Source organism: Scardinius erythrophthalmus, assembly GCF_964197995.2.
Source record: "Scardinius erythrophthalmus genome assembly, chromosome: 18".
NCBI lineage: Eukaryota > Metazoa > Chordata > Actinopteri > Cypriniformes > Leuciscidae > Scardinius > Scardinius erythrophthalmus.
This window is the reverse complement of record NC_138238.1, coordinates 33628278-33651239: the sequence shown is the minus strand read 5'-3', so window position 1 is coordinate 33651239 and position 22962 is coordinate 33628278. Positions and strand designations below refer to the sequence as shown.

Sequence of the window (22962 nt, the reverse complement as noted above, 5' to 3'; positions counted from 1 at the left end):
TATTTATTTACTCACTCACTCACTCACTCACTCACTCAGACTCAATCACTGATTCACACACACACACACACACACACACACTCACTCACTCACTCACTCACTCACTCACTCACTCACTCAGACTCACTCACTCACTCACTCACTCAGACTCACTCACTCACTCACTCACTCACTCAGACTCACTCACTCACTCACTCACTCACTCACTCACTCACTCACTCAGACTCACTCACTCACTCACTCACTCACTCACTCAGACTCACTCACTGATTTACTCACTCACTCACTCACTCACTCACTCACTCACTCACTCACTCAGACTCACTCACTCACTCACTCACTCACTCACTCAGACTCACTCACTGATTTACTCACTCACTCACTCACTCACTCAGACTCACTCACTGATTTACTCACTCACTCACTCACTCACTCACTCACTCACTCACTCACTCACTCACTCAGACTAACTCACTGATTTACTCACTCACTCACTCACTCACTCACTCACTCACTCACTCACTCACTCAGACTCACTCACTCACTCACTCACTCACTCACTCAGACTCACTCACTGATTTACTCACTCACTCACTCACTCACTCACTCACTCACTCACTCACTGATTCACTCACTGATTCACTCACTCACTCACTCACTCACTCACTCAGACTCACTCACTGATTCACTAGCTCACTCACTCACTCACTCACTGACCAACTCACTCACTTACTTATCCAAAAGAGATATTTTAAATTTCTTGATGTTTGACATTTAATTTTCACAGCATTTATGTATGTATGTATGTACAAGTATGTATGTATGAATGTATGCATGTATTTACTTATTTATTTATTTATTTATTTATTTATTTATCCAAAAAGATGAGATATTTACAATTTCCTAATTCCACTTGCTTGCTTGCTTCACTACTTATTACTTGCTTGCTTACATTAGTGAACATTTTGTTGTCAAAGTTGTCATTATTACCTTGATTACCAAGTCGAAATGCTGGTACTGTTCCCTTTTGATGGGTTTCAGGAGCTGGAGCTCAGCTGTTGTCTGATTCAAGGAGAAATACTCTGCATATGGCACCGGTTTCCCTACAAAAACAGAAGAATGGGCGTGAAATGGAGGGATGCATAAGATTAACGACTTGCATTGAAGTGTTTGCCATTGAACATAATAACTCACCATGATTTAGAAACATAGTGTATTCATTTCCATAGCCATACTTCATACAGAAAGGCAGAATAAAATCATTAATGCACTTCCTCTATAAATAGCCACACTCAATAGTGAGTGCTTTGTTGATAGTTAAAAGCATGAGGCTGCTGTCAGATTGAGCCAGCACAGCTGTGGCCTACAATATGTTCTGACATATTCCTGACTGGCAGTCTAACCATTCCAGCAGCGCACTTTAGTTCCTCGGCTCAGGTCACGAACAGCGTGGTTTCCCGCTTCCAGGTTTCATCTCAAAGCACAGTTGGTGGGCGCACCTTGCCTGCGGCATAAATGCATTTGACTCCCGCTCCACTCTGTTCTGCCTTTTCTTGGAAAACCACTGTTTCCTCCACGGTGAGGCCTTACATGCCGGTAGCGACTCGATATAGAGTACAGAGGGCCTGACAGCCACCTACCGATGAGAATGGAGTACAGGATTCCCGGGCGGTCTGACGGAGGCTGGATGTTTCTGTCTTGATCCACAGCTTGAATGGGAGGAGTCACATTGACAGGGTTAACTCGGCTCTGGATAAGAGACACAGAGAAGATTATTGCATTATTTCCCTAGTGAAAAATAAATATACTAAAATGTATTTGAAATACATTTATTTTATGCTAAGTATACTACAAAAACATTTACATATTTATGTACTTAATATAAATACCCTGCGATTGTATTTTTAGTATACTAAATTGGTATACTTTAAAGTCCGCGTGAACCGGAAGTTGCAAACGACTTTTCTCCAGTGTTGTGACGTATTTCCCATTGAAAAGGAATATTGAACAGAGGGCAGGGTTTTACTCTAGCGCTCCTCCTCTCCATCTCTGCTCATAACAGACTAACGGTTTGAGGGGAGTGGTTAAGCTTTTCCCAAACCAAGCCGTCAAACCTACGTCATCAGGGAAGGTCCTCCAATGCAGAGGGGAGGGGCATTTTCAGATTTTGATTAAAGATTACGAAGCCAAAACATTTTTTTGTGTGGATTGACTTGCATGGATGAATTGTTCACCACAAAACGATCAATTTAGGCATACAAAGTAAATATGGTCAATTTTGATTTCATGTGGACTTTAAGTCTGCTAAATTGGAACAACCAATTTTTCTAACTAGGTTTCAGAACCAGCCATAGGCAGCAATCTCATTGCAACTTTCAAGGCCCACAAAGATAGTAAAGACTATAGTCCTATACTATAGTTAAAATAGTCCATGTGACTACAGTGGTTCAACCTTAATGTTATAAAGCGACGGGAATACTTTTTGTGCGGAAAAAAAACAAAACAAAAACGACTTTTTTCAACAATCTCTTCTCTTCCATGTCATTCTCCTACACTATTTAAAGGAGAACTCGGCAACTCTAGCCATAGATATTATATAGAGACTAGATGCCCTATTGGCCGCTGGGCACTGAGAACTAATCGGCGGACCATCGCAAATAGAGCCCGGGGGATTACTTTTAACATTACCGTACTATTGGTTGTATTTTGTGAATAGAATATTACCAGATAATTGAGAAGGAGCAAGGATCTTTGATATTACTGTACTGAAATCGTAGCCAGCTAACGTTAGCTAGGCTGTGTTTACTGCACCAGCCGATGTTCACCCGGCATGGAGAGGTGGGGTAAAGTAATAATTACAAGAGCTTCTCGGTTATTTTAGTCCCATCCTAATGTGCCATCTCAGTAATCATTACGGACAATGTCATTAAAGATTACGTCGACTTTTACCTTCTGTAAAAAGGTCCGGGAAAATAACCTCAGGAAATGTTTATATTAATAGACGTGCGAATATTACGTTACCCTCTGTAAATCAAGTAATTTCGAGTTTAAAAGTAGTTTCCTGTGGTTATTTGTATTAAGTATTGAGACGCTTGAAAAGGCGTTCAGTTGCAGACACAGAGAAGTCTCCCCCAAGTGTTTTCCACATGCCATTCAGATCAGAAAGAAGATCGACAGCACTTGTTAGAGGCACGAAACTTACTTTTAGCATTAGGTAAGTGCCTATTACCAACATAATCCAAACTTAAGTTAATTCATACATTGTTCGATCGGACATAACTGTTTTATATATAATATATAATGATATAAATATGATATAAATATAGGTTATTTGTGTTTGCGCATGTGATATCAGGAAGCAATGTAATACACACGTTTCTTCAACTTATTAAAATATTTTACTTTACTGCAACTATCTGTTTCTGCTTCTTTATCATATTTATAGTGTGTGATTTATAAAATATCTTATATCCTACATCACATATTTTGATTGTGGACGTCTGGTCACCTTATATCTTATTATTTCAGAATATTATATTACTGTTAAGCCTACTATGAATATTAAAATACGCCGAACCATGTCCTGTATCATAGCAACATGAATGACCTTTGCAGCAAAAAAACCCGCGTGAAAATCAGTTCGGTATTCAGTGAGATATGATTAATTAAATGCGCTGACAGCTCATTGCACCTGCCATACAGATTACACTGAGTGGAGCGGGTGACCGGTCTAAGATGGCGGCCCTACGGCTCGACCGCGCCAATAGGCAGTAGCAGTCGATAGGGCGTCTATTAGGGATGTCAACGATTAATCGGCGATCGATTAATTGTCGATAATACATTTAATCGATAGAACTTATCGATCATCGATTAAGCAGGTCTTCATGCGGGTTCGTGGGGTGCTGCTCAACCGCGAAACATGTAAAGCGAGCGCGCCGGAGTTATGTTTGGGACCATTTTACACCTTCATCATCATGTAAGTTTGCGTGTGCATTCGCAGCCTTTTGTTTTGTTCAAATGTAAGTTGTAATACTGTTTATTTTGTGTATGCCTATCTTTATCTGATTTATCTCATATTGGATGCATTTGGTTAAGAACTCTGTAGTAAAGCGTCAGCTTCAGCGCACGCAGCTCAAACGGCAGTGCACGACTAATAATGACTATTGGGACTGTAATATTACATAACATTATAAAGAGAACAATATTGTAATAAAACATTGTGAATTATTTGGGTTTAGTTGCCGTGTCGCGTTGCTTCAGGAAGAGCGCGTCCACAAAAGGAGTAGTTCTGAATGAATGGCACGTAACTTAGTTCAAGTTCACTTGTGCATGAATTTGCGTCATTTTGTGCAGATATAATTTGTAATATTGTTTATTTTAAATATATCTGATTAATCTCATATAGGATGCGTTTCTTTTAGATAAATAACGTGCTAGCAAAGTGCTCCAGTTTAACGGTTGCAGATTCATTCAGCGCGTGCAGTTGTTCCATCAAGAGCGCGTCCACAACAGTCACACATTCTAGCGCATATGAGGCGGCGCTGGTGACGCGTTGTATTAGTAGTTATATTTGATTATTAAATAATTAATTTAATTATCAATCACATCGAAACATTTTACAATCCTACTAGCCCTTTTATTTAAAACCATTCTAATCGATTTGGTGAGGAACATTAGCATTTGCAGACCCTGTCATGCTGTTGGCCATATGCCACTGCAGTTGACGCATATCGCAGTATTATGGCTAACGATTAATCGATTAATTGATCGTTAATTTAAACGACGATCGATCATGGGAATTTGTGAAAATTGACATCCCTAGCGTCTATCTATATGATGTCTATGACACTACCGAACTCTAGTCACTTCTTCGCTGATTTTCCCTTTTGTTGTCGCATGTTTTCCCCACGAGCTCCCCCTACAGCTGTGGGGGGGCGTATATTTCACAACACGGTCGTAAAAAACTCACTTGCGGCGGCCTCCTCCCCCTCTCTACCGCTGCTCATGTGCATTTGTTTTGATCGGAGCAAGCCAACTGTATCGTGTGGAGCTATGTCTACCGAGGTGGGTAATACATCATACATGCGTGTGTGTTTATGTCGAATTGCCGTAAAGCAATTCGTGTTTCGCGCTCATTCTCGTTCTCGCTTCTCACGAGACTTCCAATTTCTATCTTGCCGGGACAGTAGTCCCCAAGTTGCAAGGTTGGTTTTCCGCCTGGGAACGCTGGGGGGAGTGGGGAAAGTCACCAATATCACCAGAACAGGTTGTTTAACCATCCAAATGATTTCTAGACAGTTTTATTAAGTTAAAAAAGTTACCAAGTTCTCCTTTAAGTCGTAAATACAGTGCAGCACTTCTGGGTTCTACGTCAGAACGCCGGCTCATTATTGGCCGACGCTGTTCACGTGAGCACCATGATGCATGCTGAACAACAAGAGAGTAATTAATGACAGAAATTTAATTTCTGTATGAACTAACCCTTTAATTCAGAACGTTGCTTTTTTTACCCAAAATGGCTTCACTGCTTATTTTTCAATCAATCAATCAATTTATTTATTTTATTTTTTTATTTAACCTTTATTTACCCAGGTGAGCACATTGAGAACACTTTCTCATTTACAATGGCGACCTGGCAATCAATCAATCAATCAACCAAACTACTTAAAGTCAGCGTGAACCGGAAGTTGCAAACGACTTTTCTCCAGTGTTGTGACGTATTTCCAAGTGAAACGGAATATTGAACAGAGGGCAGGGTTTTAGCGCTCCTCCTCTCCATCTCTGCTCATAGCAGACTAACGGTTTGAGGGGAGTGGTTAAGCGTTTCCCAACCCAAGCCGTCAAACCTACATCATCAGAGAAGGAACGCCATTCCAGACCGGAAGTAACTTTTCAGACTTTGATTAAAGATTATGACGGCAAACAATTTTTTTCTGTGTATTAACTTGCACGGATTAATTTTTCACCACAAGACTAGTAATATGCGCTAACAAGGTAAATAGGGTAAATTTTGATTTCAGTTGGACTTTAAGGTTTTCTTTTAAACTATGTTTTTCTTCAATATCTTATCAGGACAGATGACATCTAAGACATTTTTTTTTTCACTTCATGCCCCCAAAAACTGGATTACATGCTCATGCTCATATCATATAGCATGTGTGTTCACTCATTGTATATTTGTAATATATTCAGAGGTTTAAAAAGTACCTGAAAACCATACTTGTAAAATTACAGATATCTTACAGCGAAAATGATCCCACTGCAAGTTCCAATTCCAATTCCAAAGTCACCAATTCCAATAACGGCAATATATTTGATACTCAGTAAAACTGCAAAGTAGCCAAAAGATACACAAGTACATTAACTGATTACATTTACTATACAAATAATTAACACCACAGAAAATATTTTGGAATAAATTAATAGATGTAACATCATTTTTCCAGTAAGAATAAACATACTTAATAAAAGCTAAAAGTATTTAGACACTTAAGACACAAAATAATTGGATGTTGTGCAATTGTACGATTTTTTACTAGAAAATACGATTTTTGGCATTGTCATGTTACATCATAATTATGTGCATCTTACTTGCAAATAGAGGTAAGCAGACAGCAAGGGGAGATTGACACAGCATAAATTTGTCAGGGGACAAAACGACAACACAATGATCACATGTGAGAAGCAGCATCAACATTCCTGTCACTTGCTGCAAATGAGCTGCAGATGTTTGTCCGAAAAATTCAAGGCCACATTTCCCCTCTCTCGTTTATGAGCTCCGGAGACCCGTCTTCCACGTTTCCTGAGCCTGAGGGATAAGCAAATCTCCGTCTGCCTCTCTCTCAGTCTCGGCCATAATATCACCAGTCAGTAAATTTGCTCATCTATAATTCAAGCCGCCTCTGAAAAATGACAGTGTTACAGTGAGTGGCATGGGTGAACCCTGAGACGACCAGGGTAAAAATGAAGTTTCCAGAAAAATAAATAAATAAATATAAATCTGCTCTGCAAGTCAGCAGAGAGCAGAGATAAACAAGTTCCCAAGACAGCTGTGTCAAAACCCTGTTCCGAAAAACTATGTGTCCAATTGGGTGGCAGGATCTTGAGATAAACACTTAAAGCAAAGTGCCTGGAACGAGATTAAAGTTGCGATGAAATTGAAGTAACGACAGATATTTTCTTCCATATTGTGACGTACATCAGAGTTAACAGACTATCAACAAAGAAAATCGTGTGATTTGGGATATTTTTATAAGAATGTTTACAAGAGAAATGCTAAACAGGTGTAGCGATTAGCTTCTAAAATGCTTCAAACAACACATTTCTGCCTCATCATATGACCAAAATCCACATTAGATCGCAGTCAGAAGTTATTACAAACACTCAAAGGTGGTTTCCATAAGTTATGAGTAAAGGCCTAGTATTAAAGCTACAATATGTTTGTTTTTTGTTTTTTTCTCGCTGCTAGGGGTCGCTAACCTCTTACAATAACAAAGCCGTAAATTGATGATGCATTGATAAGCGGAATCATGGAACTTGTCGTCATGCTGATGGATATAATAATGTTTATGTATGAGTGAATGCATTGATGTTTTTTAACATGACTGTGGTATGAAGCAGGTCACGATTGCTAACGAGAGACAGATATCAGCACCACACGAGTCCCTATATATAAAATAGTATAGTAATATAGTATAGTAAAATATTACGTAAACGAACTACCCGCAAGTGCTGAACTACTACTCATACAAGTCAGTTTATTTGATGAATTAAACTTGTGAGGTAACACAGCGCTGTTTCACTTGGTCTAACGTTACACTAACATACTAAACTGCATTTGAGTCTGTTGAAAGTTATAATGTTATTCTATGTGTTAGTTTGTTGGCTATATGAGACTAGCAGTAAGCTAGATCAACATTTGAATAACATACTGATAATATTCTAACATTTCATCATGCTGAGCTATATAACACTGATTTGTTTTATGTACATTTGCTCACCTGTCTAATAAAGCACATGCAAGAGCGGCGTCTCTGTCAAGTCCAAGTTTACAGCAAAGCTCTCAGGATCTCGAATTTGCCACTCTCCTCCTTTTAATTTTCCTTTTGTCCCTAAGTCTGCTTGCCATGATCCATAATGTTTGAACGAAACAACAACAGCGTGCCGCTAAACATTATGCAGTTGTCCACATCTGTCTCTATGGTTACAATGGCAGTACAAGCGAATACCAGGGATAAGGCAGATATAGAGCTGGTAAGTCCCGCCCCTTCCGCTAATCCCCCTGGACCTCTTGGTTGAAAAATCGTCAATGCAAGTGAATGGGAGAAAATAATTATTTTCTGGTCCCGTTTGAATTGTGCCATGAATGTGAACATATGTTGTCTGTGAATTTTTTATATAACTTTTTGTGTAAAGAATGCTAGAATTTAGCGGGTAGAAGTTTGATACGGTAAGACTTTGTGTGAGAGCACTTTGTGGACTACAACTCTCGCTGCTTTCGACGCGTTTGAAACGTCACCACCGCTAGCACACGGACACTAGCTCACGGATCCCGCTAAACATGGCTGTGTCTTTGATGCACTTCATCGCCTTCTTTCAGGGAGAGGACAAAATCGTTAAGGTTGGTGAACCACGGGTAAGTCAACTTTATGGGGTGACGTCACATAGGCGACATGTAGTCTTTCTCGTTATGTCTTTTCCACAACTGCTAGCCGAAGAATCATACCATATACTGTCAAACTCGTAACATGAAAAGTTATATAAAAAATTCACAGACAACATATGTTCAATTCATGGCACAATTCAAACGGGATCAGAAAATAATTATTTTCTCCCATTCACTTGCATTGACGGTTTTTCAACTTTGAGGTCCAGCGGGGTTTTACGGAAGGGGCGGGACTTACCAGCTCTATTACGTCATTGACAGGCGACAAGTGACAAGGGACTATTTAAGATTGTGAATTTCCCTGAATTTACAAATTCTTGGAAACATTTAGGATAATGTAAGTACATAATTGAAAGAAATGTATAACACTGTGCAAGTGGATTTTGGATATTTTGATACAAAATTCTTACATATTTTACCTTTAATCTCATAAATGGTCTTGTGTAACTTCATGCTAATTTTAGCTATAATTCACCTTTTTACCCAGACACAATTATATTTCATGATGTATGTTGTTAAAATGATTCATGTAAGGTCGTAAGAAAATGTTTGGATTTTGAGATATGTCATACGTCACCAGAGAGAAGTCTCTGATTAAAAATGACAAGGTAAAAAAATAATAACAAACATACGTACAGATGAATCATTCACAGTAAGATCTATAAAAAGCGTTTAGAAAATAGATAATGAATTTTCATATCACGCTAACTTTAAAGAGGAATTTAGTAAAAGGTGATGAAAAATCTAGACAGACAAAGATGGCAATTTAAGACATCTTAATATTTTCCATTAGTATTAATGCATGTGAGACATCACTCTCACTTCTGAGTAAAAATTCAACATTCAACACTTTAAATCTTTTGAAAAACATATGTGGTTCTAAATGTTGGACAATAGCATCACTATAAGTAACAGAGATATTCTTTTAACTGCCTTTCCTAGTAGCAAGGTGGTAGTGTCAAATTGTGTAGCTTCATGTGGTTTCATTTTTAAACCATGCAGTTTCACTGGCAAAGCAGTTTTTCAGAAGCAAAGCCATTGATTAAGTAGCAGGGTTGAATAAACGTCTTAGGGTTACATATGTAATTCGATTCCCTGAGAAGAGATGGAGATGCAGCTTCAGTTGCTGATGCTATGGGGATGCCTTTGGCGTGTGCCGCTGTCTCAAGGATAAAGGAGAAATCATTCCTCCTCGATGTCCCGGTTTCACCCTCTGGCCTTTTTGACACTGATAATTTACCCATGCCTGCATAGTACATGACAAATTTAAAGCTGATGATGTTTTATGCAGGTGCCCTTTTATAGTTATGCTGGCGTGGCAGTGAAGTCAGATGACTTCCGTAGCCAATTGCATTGGTGTTTGTACACGTGCTTCAGATACAATGTTTCACAATGTTACAATGTTTCCTGCCAATACTTTAGCAACACATTTGTGTCTCCCATAATTTATGTTGTTTGTTTATAATCAGAACAAGCGATGTTCAGTTAACCCCTTCACATACAAAGACTTTATGTACCCAGATTATTGTTGCTCAACATTCACTGCACATTTAATATATACATTCACTTTCCAAATATATGTTGGTTATGTGTCGTTTCAGAATGACTCATGAGCAGCAGCCTTTTTTTATTTTGGGTATGTCACTTATGCCCCAGTTGCCAAGGTAAAAAACTTGGGATCGCTCAGAAAAGTAATAGCACAGCTCTTCTCAACAACAAGCTGCAAAAAATGCAAAACTGGAGGGACACAAATTATGCACTGAAGTACTAGAATTGTTCAATAGTGATAGTGATGTGTACCTTAAAGAAAATAAAAAACACTACTGATTTAAAGTGAAATGAAAACTGACTTAGAGTGTAATCAGAAAGGCTTATATAATCTTATAGGAGATAAGCAAGAAGCACTATAAATACAATCCAAATACACCCGTAGATCACGAATGCCAAATGCAAGGAGAGCAATACAATCTCAAAGTTCATTTCTCATTTCGACAAACCCAACACTTTGCCCGGTCTCGGCTATGCTGCATAAAAATGGTAAGTGGACACACAAACACATGTATTCCTCCTAGACTTAATAAGCAGCAGCAGAAAATCAGCATGGTTAAGATTTATTTCTTATGGCTGCCCTGTAATTCCAGGCCCCTGCAATTATAATTCCTCTGACAGCAGTAAATCACAAGCTTGTGGGGTCTTCGCTCGGTGTGATTACCCATAATACTCTCTCAGTCATCCATTATGCACACAAACGCTGTATTTGTACAGTCCTGGGAGAAAATACACAAGGGAAAATGAATTATTTACAGTCATATATTTGATTTTACTTATGCGAGACATCGTAAGCTGAAGTAGCTCACAGTTCACAGTGTGCTTTGTTTCATATTAGCTAGAGCAATGTTTGCCCACATAAACATGAATATGTTTGGCTAGTATGCTTGCTTTGCCAAATCAATATTTTAAAATAAATTAAGGCTGTTTGTTATTAGGTTGCATGGCAACAGCATAAATAGCTAAATTAATAAACTATACTAGCATGTAAAATAATTGATTATTAATAAAAAGTAATTCATTATTGAATATTTCTGTTGCGAACAATTTTCTCTATGTGGTTTTCTTTTTTTTATGTCCTCCTGCACCCAGACAGAATGAGAGTTTAGTCTCGCTCAACAGCTACACAATAGCCCTATTTTCTGCCATTTTTCCTAACCTCACAGGCAATAAGTGATTGACAGCAAAACAATAACCTGCGAAGAGAGCGCTTATGCCACATATATGTCAGTGACATAGACAGGCAGCTAATTGTCGACTGTGGTTCCGTTAATACACCACTTACCAACTGAACACAATCTAAACATTCAGTCATGACCCATGAAAATTGCTGGTTGTCACATATAAACACAACCATATTTAGCTTATCAAACAGGATTGACAACTGTATAGTGCCGTTGTCTGAATGTAGCCCCGTAATATAGCCCGCTTAAAGGAACACGTCAACTTTTTGGGACTTTAGCTTAATCACGGCATCCCCCAGAGTTAGATAAGTCCATACATACCTTTTTCATCTCCGTGCGTGCCGTAAGTCTGACGCACCCACCGCTAGCCTAGCTTAGCACAAAGACTGGAGGTAAACGGCTCCAGCTAACATACTGCTCCCAATAAGTGACAAAATAACTACAACATTTTCCTATTTACATGTTGTGATTTGTATAGTCACAGCATGTAGCTCTGCTACTTGGGCAGAGTGATTTGCTCGCAGCACCTGAGAAGCCCCGTGGTAAGGAGCAGAGAGTTCGCTCAGAGTTGGAGTAAATCACTCCGCAGAAGTAGCAGTGCTTCGCCTTCTGAGAATAGAGTTCCCGTATGTATGCGGTTAGAAGATGGCTGTGTCTCATGTGATCTTGTTATTTGTACACGCTGTGACTATAAAAATCACATCATGTAAATAGGAAAATGTTGTCGTTATTTTGTCACTTATTGGGAGCAGTATGCTAGCTGGAGCCGTTTACCTCCGGTCTTTGTGCTAAGCTAGGCTAGCGGTGGGTGCGTCAGAGAGTTACGGCACACACGGTGATGAAAAAGATATGTATGGACTTATGGGGATATGGTGAATAAGCTAAATTCCCCAAAAGTCGATGCGTTCCTTTAAGTATGTGAATGCAAATGCTTCTCGCTATGCAAACTAATGCAATATTGTGTCCTGAGTGGTGTAATTTAAAATGCAATGCAATTCTCAGTGTTGCCACAAGGGGTGCTATAGTGGGCTTTATCAAAGCTGAATTTTCAACATCAATACACCAGTCTTCAGTGTCACATGATTGCTGATTTGCTGCTCAAAAAAAAAAAAAAAAATATATATATATATATATATATATATATATATATATATATATTAAAATATTATTATCAATGTTCTGCTGCTTAATATTTTTGTGGAACATGAGCTAAAATAAGAGAGGATTATTTGATGAATAGAAAGTTCAAAAGAACAGAAGTTATTTCAAATATTCTGTAACATTTTAAATGTCTAATAAATACTTTCACTTGATCAATGCAATGCATCCTTGCTGAATAAAAGTATTTATTTCTTAGAAGAAAAAAAAAAGAAAAAAAAACTTACTGACTTCAATCTTTGGAACGGTATTGCATTCGTCATTGTGGTCATATTAACTGCATAACAGTTTTGACCCGATTCTGAATCCTGGTTCATGGTCCTTTTCAGTCCCTTCCCTTTCTCTCTTTCCTACTTACTGTCCACATTCCACACTGCCCTATCCAAATAACAGAAAAGCAGCAAAAATAAATCTTACCAAAAAAAAAAAAGAACGGTATTTATGACTCTGCAAAGAGTATGTTTCTGACCTAAGTGTTCAGGGGGTTGAGATGAGCGCGGTTCATGCGGGATCTTTGAACCCGGTCTTTTATTACAGTAATTAATGAGGAACGTGACTCATTACTGGCGTTTTATTAACCTCCCACCAAGAGCTCCCAACAGTAGGCCGCTGAACCAATTAACTGGCCAAATAACCAAATTAGATTATCAAAAAGTGTGTCATTCCTGTTTTCTGCCCTTTAGATATAACTGGACTGATGTCAAGACTGCTTTCCACAGAGAGTCCACATGCAGAGAGTCTCCAATGTAACACATTCAGACCCCTGGTGGGATACAAATTATTTATTCAATCTGGTTAAAGGTCCCATGACATGAAATTTTCACTTTCTGAGGTTTTTTAACATTAATATGAGTTCCCCTAGCCTGTATATGGTCCCCAAGTTTCTAGAAATTTCAATCGGTGTAAATCGAGCTTTTGTTATCTTTCTCTGCCTTTGAGAAAATGGAAGCTCAATCGCGCTGATCTTGAATCTCCTCCTTGTGACGTCATAAGGAGGAATGTTACCTCCCCTGTCTCTGCTTTGCCCGCCCAGAGAATATTTTCCGCTCATGAGAAAATGAGCTAGGAAGTAGGAACGCGCGCGCGCGATTTTAGTTTGTCCACGAGCGATATCATGGCTTTTGAGCGAGCGAAGCATAACAATTGCTCAATAATTGGATGTACAAATGAACACCGAAGGGTCAATACAGAGCTGGGCTTGCTGAACGTCTGAAACTAAAGTCTGGATCACTCTCTTTGGCTCAGCTACACACCTCGGACAAGTAAGTCAACTAATGATATATAAGTGTGTTGCTTTACTGTTTATGGTTGCCTAGACTGTTACACGTAGAATGTGGCTGTCACATTAGCTATGCAGTTTATGTGTGTGAATACACACACTGTAACGCGAGTGTTGTACACTTCTTTGTTATTTGGATAACCGTTTTCCTGTTGGTTATACGGCGCGCGCGATATCCGCATTTCAAGATCGCAGAGCTTGATGATGTAATTGTAATAAGATAAATTACAGATGTTACAGATCTCTCATGAAAAGGCAACAGTAGGTTAGCGTTAGCTACATGATAATAACTGTAAACCATCCGAATAAAGTACCGTATCCAGACATAATATTTTAAACTAACCATTCGGAAATGTCCTGCTGGAACCGCTGAGTTGTTGCTTCTCCATCCGGATCAGATTCTGGGTCAAACTGAAATGCTTGAACGACTGCGTGTCTTCGTGCCATTGCTATATCCAACGTTAACATGCACGGACCGGTACCGTTGCGCAAGATGGTCAAGGCCACACCCACCCTCCACCTTGCGCCGCCTTTCTCCTCCTCATTAACATTTAAAGCTACAGACACCGAAACGGCCTGTCTGAAGGAAGCTCATTCTGGGACTGGCTTGTAGTGGCTATAATTCTGCACCGAGGCTGAATTTTTGAAAAGAGATTTCAGATACAGTACTAGGGACCACTAAGGCCTATATTAAAGCCTACAAAAAATAGCATGTCATGGGACCTTTAAAAAGATTTAATAATCTGTCTGTTGACTTGCAAAATATAATTTTAATCAGTAAAAATATATATATTTAAATTTTTTAATTATTTAAAATAATAATTTTAAATAATTGTATTCTTGTTTTATTGTATCAGTAAATTCAAGATCATAATCCTAAAAATGTAATACAAATTAAACCTTAATGTTTGATGATATTTTTTGCTGGAAAATTAAGTTTAAGAAATGGAAGTTTTCAGCGTTTAAAAGCGTAGAACCCTCTATGAAGGTGATACAGTAATGGATACCCTCAACACATGAAACGCACATGGCAAAAGCAGAAGATTACCTAATCATCGCCATTACAGAATTTATAAAACAGCACCTGGATCACAACAGCTGCTGCATTTTCTCACTCACCCTTTCAGCTATGTGTTGAAATGGAGAAAAGCCATTACAGTGAATCCTGCATGTATATTCTCAATAATCACCCATGTGAGAACGGGAGAGGACTTCAAAAAGCAGCTGTAGCTCAGCCAAAATGGGCAGGACTCCAAAAAATGCTATTAATTTCTTCAGTCCTGGATGGGGGATATGTGACATTTACACTCATCCGTTTCCCCAAAGGGATTTGACTTGGTATCCATTTCAGGTGGCCTACGCAGGAAGATGGTTAAAGGGAGGCGTTCACCACTCGAGGCTGGCTTTGCTTGACCTTTCATGTTGTGTTAGGAGTGGAAAGGCTCTCAGAGACCGAATAAAACAGTTTGTCTAGGTGAAAGCGTCGACGCTCCTCACACCTTCCACACGCTATTCTTCTGTGCAGGAGAGCAACAGATGTGACTCTCTTCTGCTGATTTGCTGAGAGAAATGTTGTCTCATAAAGGAAACAGCTTTTTTTCTGAGAAAAAAATAGAGGATTGTAAGGATGAGGTAAGGTGTGTATGCGTGTGTGTACATGGTAGGCAAGCTGTATGACTTCTTAATTCAAAAAAATGTGTGGAGCTAGTGCTGGACGATATGAACATCACAAAAACGATTTGTTAATCAGTATTCTTCTCTTGTTTTCCAGTAAAAAAAAATAAAAATAGACCAGAGTTAGTGTCACGTTTTCATGGACTTTCTGTTTGTTTTCTTTGTCATTAGTATCATCATCATTAGTTCAGTTCTGTCACCTGTGTTTAGTTAATTAGTCCATCTTCATCATCACCGTCACCTGTCGTCACCCATTATCATCTGTGTATTTAAGTTCTCCCTTTTGGATCTTCAGTTGTCGGTCAATGTTGAGTGTTAGTGTATGTTTGAGCACACTGTTTTGAGGTTTCCTTTGTAAATAAACTTTAGAGTATTTTTGTATATCGTGGATCATCTTCATCTTTATCTTCAACCCAGAGACGTTACAGATTGACCGACCCAACAAAGATGAGTAGGCTTGATTTGATGGAGTTCTTTCACGCCCTGCGATCCCAGCACCTCTACTGGCTCTGCAATTCGACGCAGCCCCGTTCCTCCTCCGATTGTGTCCGGCTGAGCTGGCGTTTCGGTTTGGGTGCGGAGCTCGGCCAGAGGTGGAGGATTTCTCTGGTCTCCCTCCTCCCATCGATCCATCAGAGCCTTCTTTGCCGCTGGTTCCGCCCAGCTTAAAGCCCTCTTCACAGCTGGTCCTGTCCAGCTCAGAGCCCTCTTCATTGCTGGTCCCGTCCAGCTCAGAGCCCTCTTCGCCGCTGGTTCCGTCCTGCACAAAGCCCTCTTCGCCGCTGGTTCCGTCCTGCACAAAGCCCTCTTCGCCGCTGGTCCCGTCCAGCTCAGAGCCCTCTTCGCTGCTGGTCCTGCCCAGCTCAGAGCCCTCTTCACCGCTGGGCCCGTCCAGCACAGAGCCTTCACCGCTGGATCTGCCCAGCACCAAGCCCTCATCGCTGGTCCCACCCAGCTCAAAGCCCTCTTCAACGCTGGTTCCGTCCAGCAGAAAGCCCTCTTCGACGCTGGTCCCGCCCAGCCCACCCTTTTCGACGCTGGCTCCGTCCAGCTCAAAGCCCTCATTGCTGGATCTGCCCAGCTCAAAGCCCTCATTGCTGGTCACACCAACCTCGAAGCCTTCATCGCTGGCTCTGCCCAGCTCATCAGCACACTGGGCTGATGATCCCCTGTCATGACCTACTGTATGTCCCCTGCACCTCTGACTTTACCTGGCTCCTTCGACCCTTCAGCTCCTCCTCGACCCATAGTGCCCTCACCTCCACCATGTCCCGTCAGGCCTCCAGCTCCACCATGTTCACTCGTCCTTCTGTCATCACATTGGTCAGCCGTCACCCTGGCTCCTCTTCGGGACTCCGTGCTGACGGCTGCACCTCTGCCCTTCGCCCCTTCCGATCCACCGGGCTCCGTCTTCCCTACTGCTCCTCCATCGTCCTCACTACCACTGGTTCCGCCGCGGCCCTCCGGATCCCCTGTTCCACCTCGGTCCCATGGGTCGTAGGTGTCGCTTTGTCCCTCCGGACCTGCAGTGTCGCCTCGGCTCTGGGTCTGGCCGGCTCAATCGGGGTTTCATTTTACCCCTGCTCAGCCGTCATCACCGTGGACCCCTGCTCAGCCGTCATCACCGTGGCTGCCTTCTCCTCATCCTGCTCCTCCTTGGCTCCTCCCTCCATCGTCTCCTCCCTGGTCCTTCTTCGGCGCGGGTCGCGCCTAGCGGGAGGGGGGAGTTATGTCCCGTTTTCATGGACTTTCTGTTTGTTTTCTTTGTCATTAGTATCATCATTATTAGTTCAGTTCTGTCACCTGTGTTTAGTTAATTAGTCAATCTTCATCATCACCGTCACCTGTCGTCACTCATTATCATCTGTGTATTTAAGTTCTCCCTTTTGGATCTTCAGTTGTCGGTCAATGTTGAGTGTTAGTGTATGTTTGAGCACACGCTCACTGTTTCGAGTTTTCCTTTGTAAATAAACTTTAGAGTATTTTTGTATATCGTGGATCATCGTCTTTTTCATCTTTATCTTCAACCCAGAGACGTTACAGTTAGAGCAAAGATACTAAACTGAGATTAAAAACAAGCATGTAGAATTAACATAATTTATAAATATATAGTCATTAATTCTACTAATTAATAGACATATCTGAAAGATAAAGCAAATATGTATAATATCAATTAGTTAATTAAAATGCAAATTTGCTTTATCTTTCAGAGACAAAATATAAGACTTAATTATTACAATTCATGATTATATATATAACTATATATATATATATAATTATTCAAACTAAATAGTTAAATACGATTTTTATAAATAGTTGTATCGTATATATATATATGCATTTATTATCTTTAAATGTGTGATGAGATAAGAGATTGATTGATTTATTTAGTTATTTTTCCAATATATATTTATATCACATATCTACACATTAACCCCTTGGTTGCCATGATAAAAAATTACTTTACAAAAAATTACAGCATGATATGATTTTTATCATTCGCGCGTATGTAAAGCTTTCTTTCATTTAAATGCATACTCTGAAGATGGCATTTTTTAATCTAGCAAGAACATGAGCAAAATAATTAAGTACATGAAGTACTTCAATTGTGCTGTAGCAGAGGTAGTGATATACTCAAGGAAGCACATCATGAGATAGCACAGGAGGCAAGGGGAAAAAAAGAGAGAGAAACAAGAGGAGTGCAGATGTGTAAAATTGAAGCGGGTACAGACAGAGGGAAACACATGGAAGTGAAAAGAGGCTAGCTGTGAACCGACCACCTGAGTAACGGCACACAGAGCAGAGTGCAGCTCTTCTGAAAGCTGGGCTTTAGAATGCCTATTCATTGGCCACGCACAACACAGTTCCTCTAAAACATGTCCTTGGATGTATCTGCTGGCCCGGAGTCAAACAGCTCCAAATGTTAAAGTAAACATGATTTAGAGCACCTCTTGGCTCACTCTGGCTGTCAGTCAAGCACGAATAAGGCAAATGGGCTGAAAGAACTAAAGTGCTAATGTAACACTCCCACAATGAACAAAAAAAGCTTTTAGGTTGCTTTTACTACGGTTGGGAAAAAGCAAATGTGATTCAAAACATTTGTGTTTTATGCCACTTTTTCTAGTCTATATTTGTGGGACTTTACAAACCTAATTAAAAAAGTGAACAAACAAAAATGTGTGAACAATAAGCAAATTACTATTTATATACAATCATAAAACTGAATGATTCTGCAGTGTTAGAAGTAAGGCTAAGAAATGTTTTTTCCCCTTCTGTTTTAAAAAAGTTTTCTTCAGTAGGCTGTTAAGAAGCTATCTGTTTTAAATTTAAATTGGGAACATTTAATCAATGAATCACTGTCACCTCTCGCGTTTGAAGTGTTAAACTAATTACCTGTGAATTATCTGTCTCGTAATGCTTTTAGCTTTCCGTGCTTTTAGCACTGTTAATGCACTTTGCGGACTGACAGCTTGACTGGATACACTGGGGTTTATAACAAAGAATATATTCAAAATATCCATTTTTTTTTACTCTTGTAGCTTCTCTAATATTTCCAATCAAATTCAACTAACAACGTACACAAAAGATTTAAGAGCCAGCAAATTCATGTGTCTTGACCAAACAATGAAGACTCCCTGTTTGCTTTAAATTTTTTGGTCCCATTTAAAATCATTGTAAAAGCTATACAAACAGCATTAACAGAACTGTGTGAAATGTAAGTTACATGTGTGCTTAAGTTAAATGTGCTGTTGTTGCTTGCTACAAAAATATCTATCTAGGAAATGTTTGTGTAAAAGAAGACATTTCAGAAGAATGTCTATGCCACTTGTCTTACACGTAAAAATATAAACAAGTGTGATTCTGGTTAGAAAAAAAGACTCAGTTAAAGTCAGCATGAAACAGAAGTTTTGATAGTCTTATCTTCCCTATTGAGACATAGAGTAATTCGTGTGAAATGTCTTTTCGAACAAGGAAAAAAAATGTAGGGCAGGCCTTGATTTGTTCATCTGGAATTAATTGGATCATTGGATGGGTGTGGTTTGCTATTGCTGTGATGTCATGTGAGTGACAGGTTGCCCCGCCCTCACGCCAATAAACACGTCATCAGAGAAAAGATATTATTTTGATTATCTATTACGAGGGCACATGAAAAAAAAAACATATATATATATATATGTGCATGGATAAATCATTAATAATGAACAGCAATATTTCATAAACAATAAGAATAGTCCATTTTGATTTCATGGTGACTTTGAATTGGTCTTTCAATTTTATAAAAATGAAGCAACATGAATGTAAAAAACAAAAACACAGATGCCTACAGGCGTCTGGTTTGAATCATGAGGAACTTTCATGCTTGGGGAAAAAGGTGGAAAGAAGAAGCTGCTCTTTCTCTACTTGCAACTAATTTCTACTCAACTCTATATTGGTACATGTTATATATATACATACATATTTATTTATTTATTTATTTATTTATTTATTTATTTATTTATTTATTTTTCTGGTAGTGGGTTTCTATCATTGAGGAACAAAATAATTACAAGGTGTATCGAGACATTATACAGCGGAATATTAAAGCACCAGTCTGTGATGTAAAACTTCAAAGCTTATTCAAGTAACATGCCAATGACTAAATATAAAGTAGTACGTCACCAACAGAGTGACTCAAACAGAGGAAATATCCAGAACTCATTCCTGCCAAACGTTGTTGCGGTACAAGAAGCAGACCAATCGAGCAAGACGTCCAACAGATGTAACCTTGGATTAGGGTTGGTGCCAATAACAGAGGTTCAACAACTTCCAAGCAACGTTACATAGGCTGCCTGGGATATTGGTTAATGTTAAAGGAGAACTCCGGTCAATTTTAACATTGAGCTCATTTTTTTGTAAATTTGGAGTGCTGTCAATACAGAGAACAACGACAAAAATCGGTGTTGCCTACACCGTGTTATACTCTTTTTAAAATTTGCACCCTGTTGACTTCAATGGGGCAAGTACTAAACCTGCTTTTAGCCTCTTAACATCCTTGATGTGTCATTACAAGTGCTCAGCCATGTGAGTGATTCCTTCAGAGTGAACACGGGTGAATCTGACTGCAGTAGATGTGAAAGATATGAATAAAAATGATGTTATTTCAGCCAGCGCACATACCTGTATTTTCTTCCTGTTTTCGGTCGAAGTCCATAGTAATCGATTGTCGAGTTCACGCGCGTGATCATAGGTAACTAAACCTATGCGGGTGAACTCGACAATCGACTACTCTGGACTTCGACCGAAAACAGGAAGAAAATACAGGTATGTGCGCTGGCTGAAATAACATCATTTTTATTCATATCTTTCACATCTACTGCAGTCAGATTGACCCGCGTTCACTCTAAAGGAATCACTCACATGGCTGAGCACTTGTAATGTCACATCAAGGATGTTAAGAGGCTAAAAGCAGGTTTAAAACTTGCCCCATTGAAGTCAACAGGGTGCAAATTTTAAAAAGAGGATAACACGGTGTAGGCAACACCGATTTTGTTCTCTGTATTGACAGCACTCCAAATTTACAAAAAAATGAGCTCAATGTTAAAATTGACCGGAGTTCTCCTTTAACTAGCACTGAATTCTTGTCACTCTCACTTTTCATTATCCAATTAACTCTCAATGAATACAATAATGTTCTGTCCTACCCTTTTTTTAGTTGATTACCCTGTTTCACTTGGAAAACACAACACATTACCATAATAAAATAGTTTGTGAATGTAGCTTAATGTAAAAAAACTAAACAAAACAACAACAACAATGCATGCAATATTCATCATTCAGTCAAACATCATTTCACTTTGTTGAGAGTTGGCTGAAAATAAATCAAGTTTTCAATACATCAACCAAATTTTGAAGCTAATAGAAATGCTGATTTAAGGTTGTATGCCCCATGGCCATAATTTCATGTTTTTAAAGAAGCATTTATCACATAAGCCGGGTGGCGATATCCTAGTGCTCAAGGCTCTTCGCTGGAGCTGCAAATATTGCAGGTGCAATCGTAGATAGGGGTGACCCGTGAACTGAGTTACTAAGAACCCCATCACCACTCTGCCCTTGAGCCAGACAAAGTTTAGCACAAAAATAAGACTTTTTTATTATTTACACTTTACACTTGCATTGTGTCGCCTACACATTCACTCCCACTCACAAATTGTCCCTTAATCACCTCATTTATCTACATTATAACTTTCACTTCACAAAATCATTTTAAGTGGTAATTAAAAAGAAATGTCAATGCAACAGTGACTTGTTTGTAGGGTTTGTAACCAAGAACTGGTTCTTATGCAGAACTGTGTCCACTTTTTTCCAAAACAACTGGAACCAGAATGGTTGTAAAGGTATTTAATATTTGATTTAATGGTGAGTTAAAAAGAGAGTGAGTTAACGTACTGTGGCATGTATATATATATATATATATATATACACACACATATATATCATTGTTATGGATACAAATTGTCTTTACCTGCAGTACAGCATAATACATAGCTGCCTGATTAAGTAGATCCGAGAAGCCCCTGCTGATGATTCAGAGTATGATTGAACTCTCCAAATGAATCTAACTGAATTGCAAAAATTTCAGACCCTTTTTGCCAACCTATTTGACATATTAAATCGAAACTTGATTTATTTGTGAGTTTGGCATCATTAGTTACAATTTTAAACAGCTGATAGAAAACACTGAACATGATTTTCAGGAAAAAAAGATTTTCAGGTTAGTATATGGAAATTTCCATTGAGAGATAAAGATTATAGAAAAATATTTTATTTGGGTGCAGCAGTATTTCACTAGTGCTTGTGCCCCAGTAAAAAGGGTGTAGCGACATCTTTGCAAGTAAACATACAGCAAGACCAGAGTTGTCCATTTCACAAAATGAGCCTTTTATTTTAAATGAATTGCTTAAAATAACAAAAAAACTAAAAGAAAAAGTCTCCAACTGAAAGGTAATCAGTTAAAATCTCTCTAAGGACTTGCTTACTTAATTGGTTGGAGTGGTTCTTGGCTTATTTACTAAACTTCAACATATGGCTCAAAAACACTAAAAATGATAAGCATTTAATCTGTTTGAATCAGTTTCATGAGACACTCCCTCAACAAATCGGTTCTCAACTTATCCACTGAACCGCAAGGCATTATTTTCGACATGTCCGACTCAAAATAAACCGAAACTTGTGCCAAATGTCTCAAGACACTTAATTTGCGACAGAAAATACTAAAAGAATCAAAACACTGGAATTTTTAAGTGGTTTCGGAAATGAAACCAGAATTAAAAAGGTCTCTAACGGTAGAAGCATGTGCAAAGCCATTTGGTCTGTCATAGAGAATAAAGATGTTTTTCAAGACCAGCAATGCAAAATACACTTCAGTCAAACTACAAACCATTGCCAGTTAAATTCTCGGGCTGGAGCTACAAGAT

General features: G+C 39.0%; 1 protein-coding gene across 4 annotated transcripts in view; it reads right to left on the bottom strand.

Moving 5' to 3' along the window:
• Positions 1–22962, bottom strand: part of pcdh15b (protocadherin-related 15b) — a 235274-nt gene that overhangs the window by 144452 nt on the left and 67860 nt on the right. For all 4 annotated transcript variants that reach the window (XM_081393091.1, XM_081393093.1, XM_081393092.1 and 1 more), the window contains 2 exons: positions 1641–1749; positions 991–1103 (listed from right to left, as the gene is read on the bottom strand). In XM_081393091.1, the coding sequence (XP_081249217.1) occupies positions 991–1103; positions 1641–1749 (222 nt within the window). The remainder of the gene's footprint in view (positions 1–990; positions 1104–1640; positions 1750–22962) is intronic.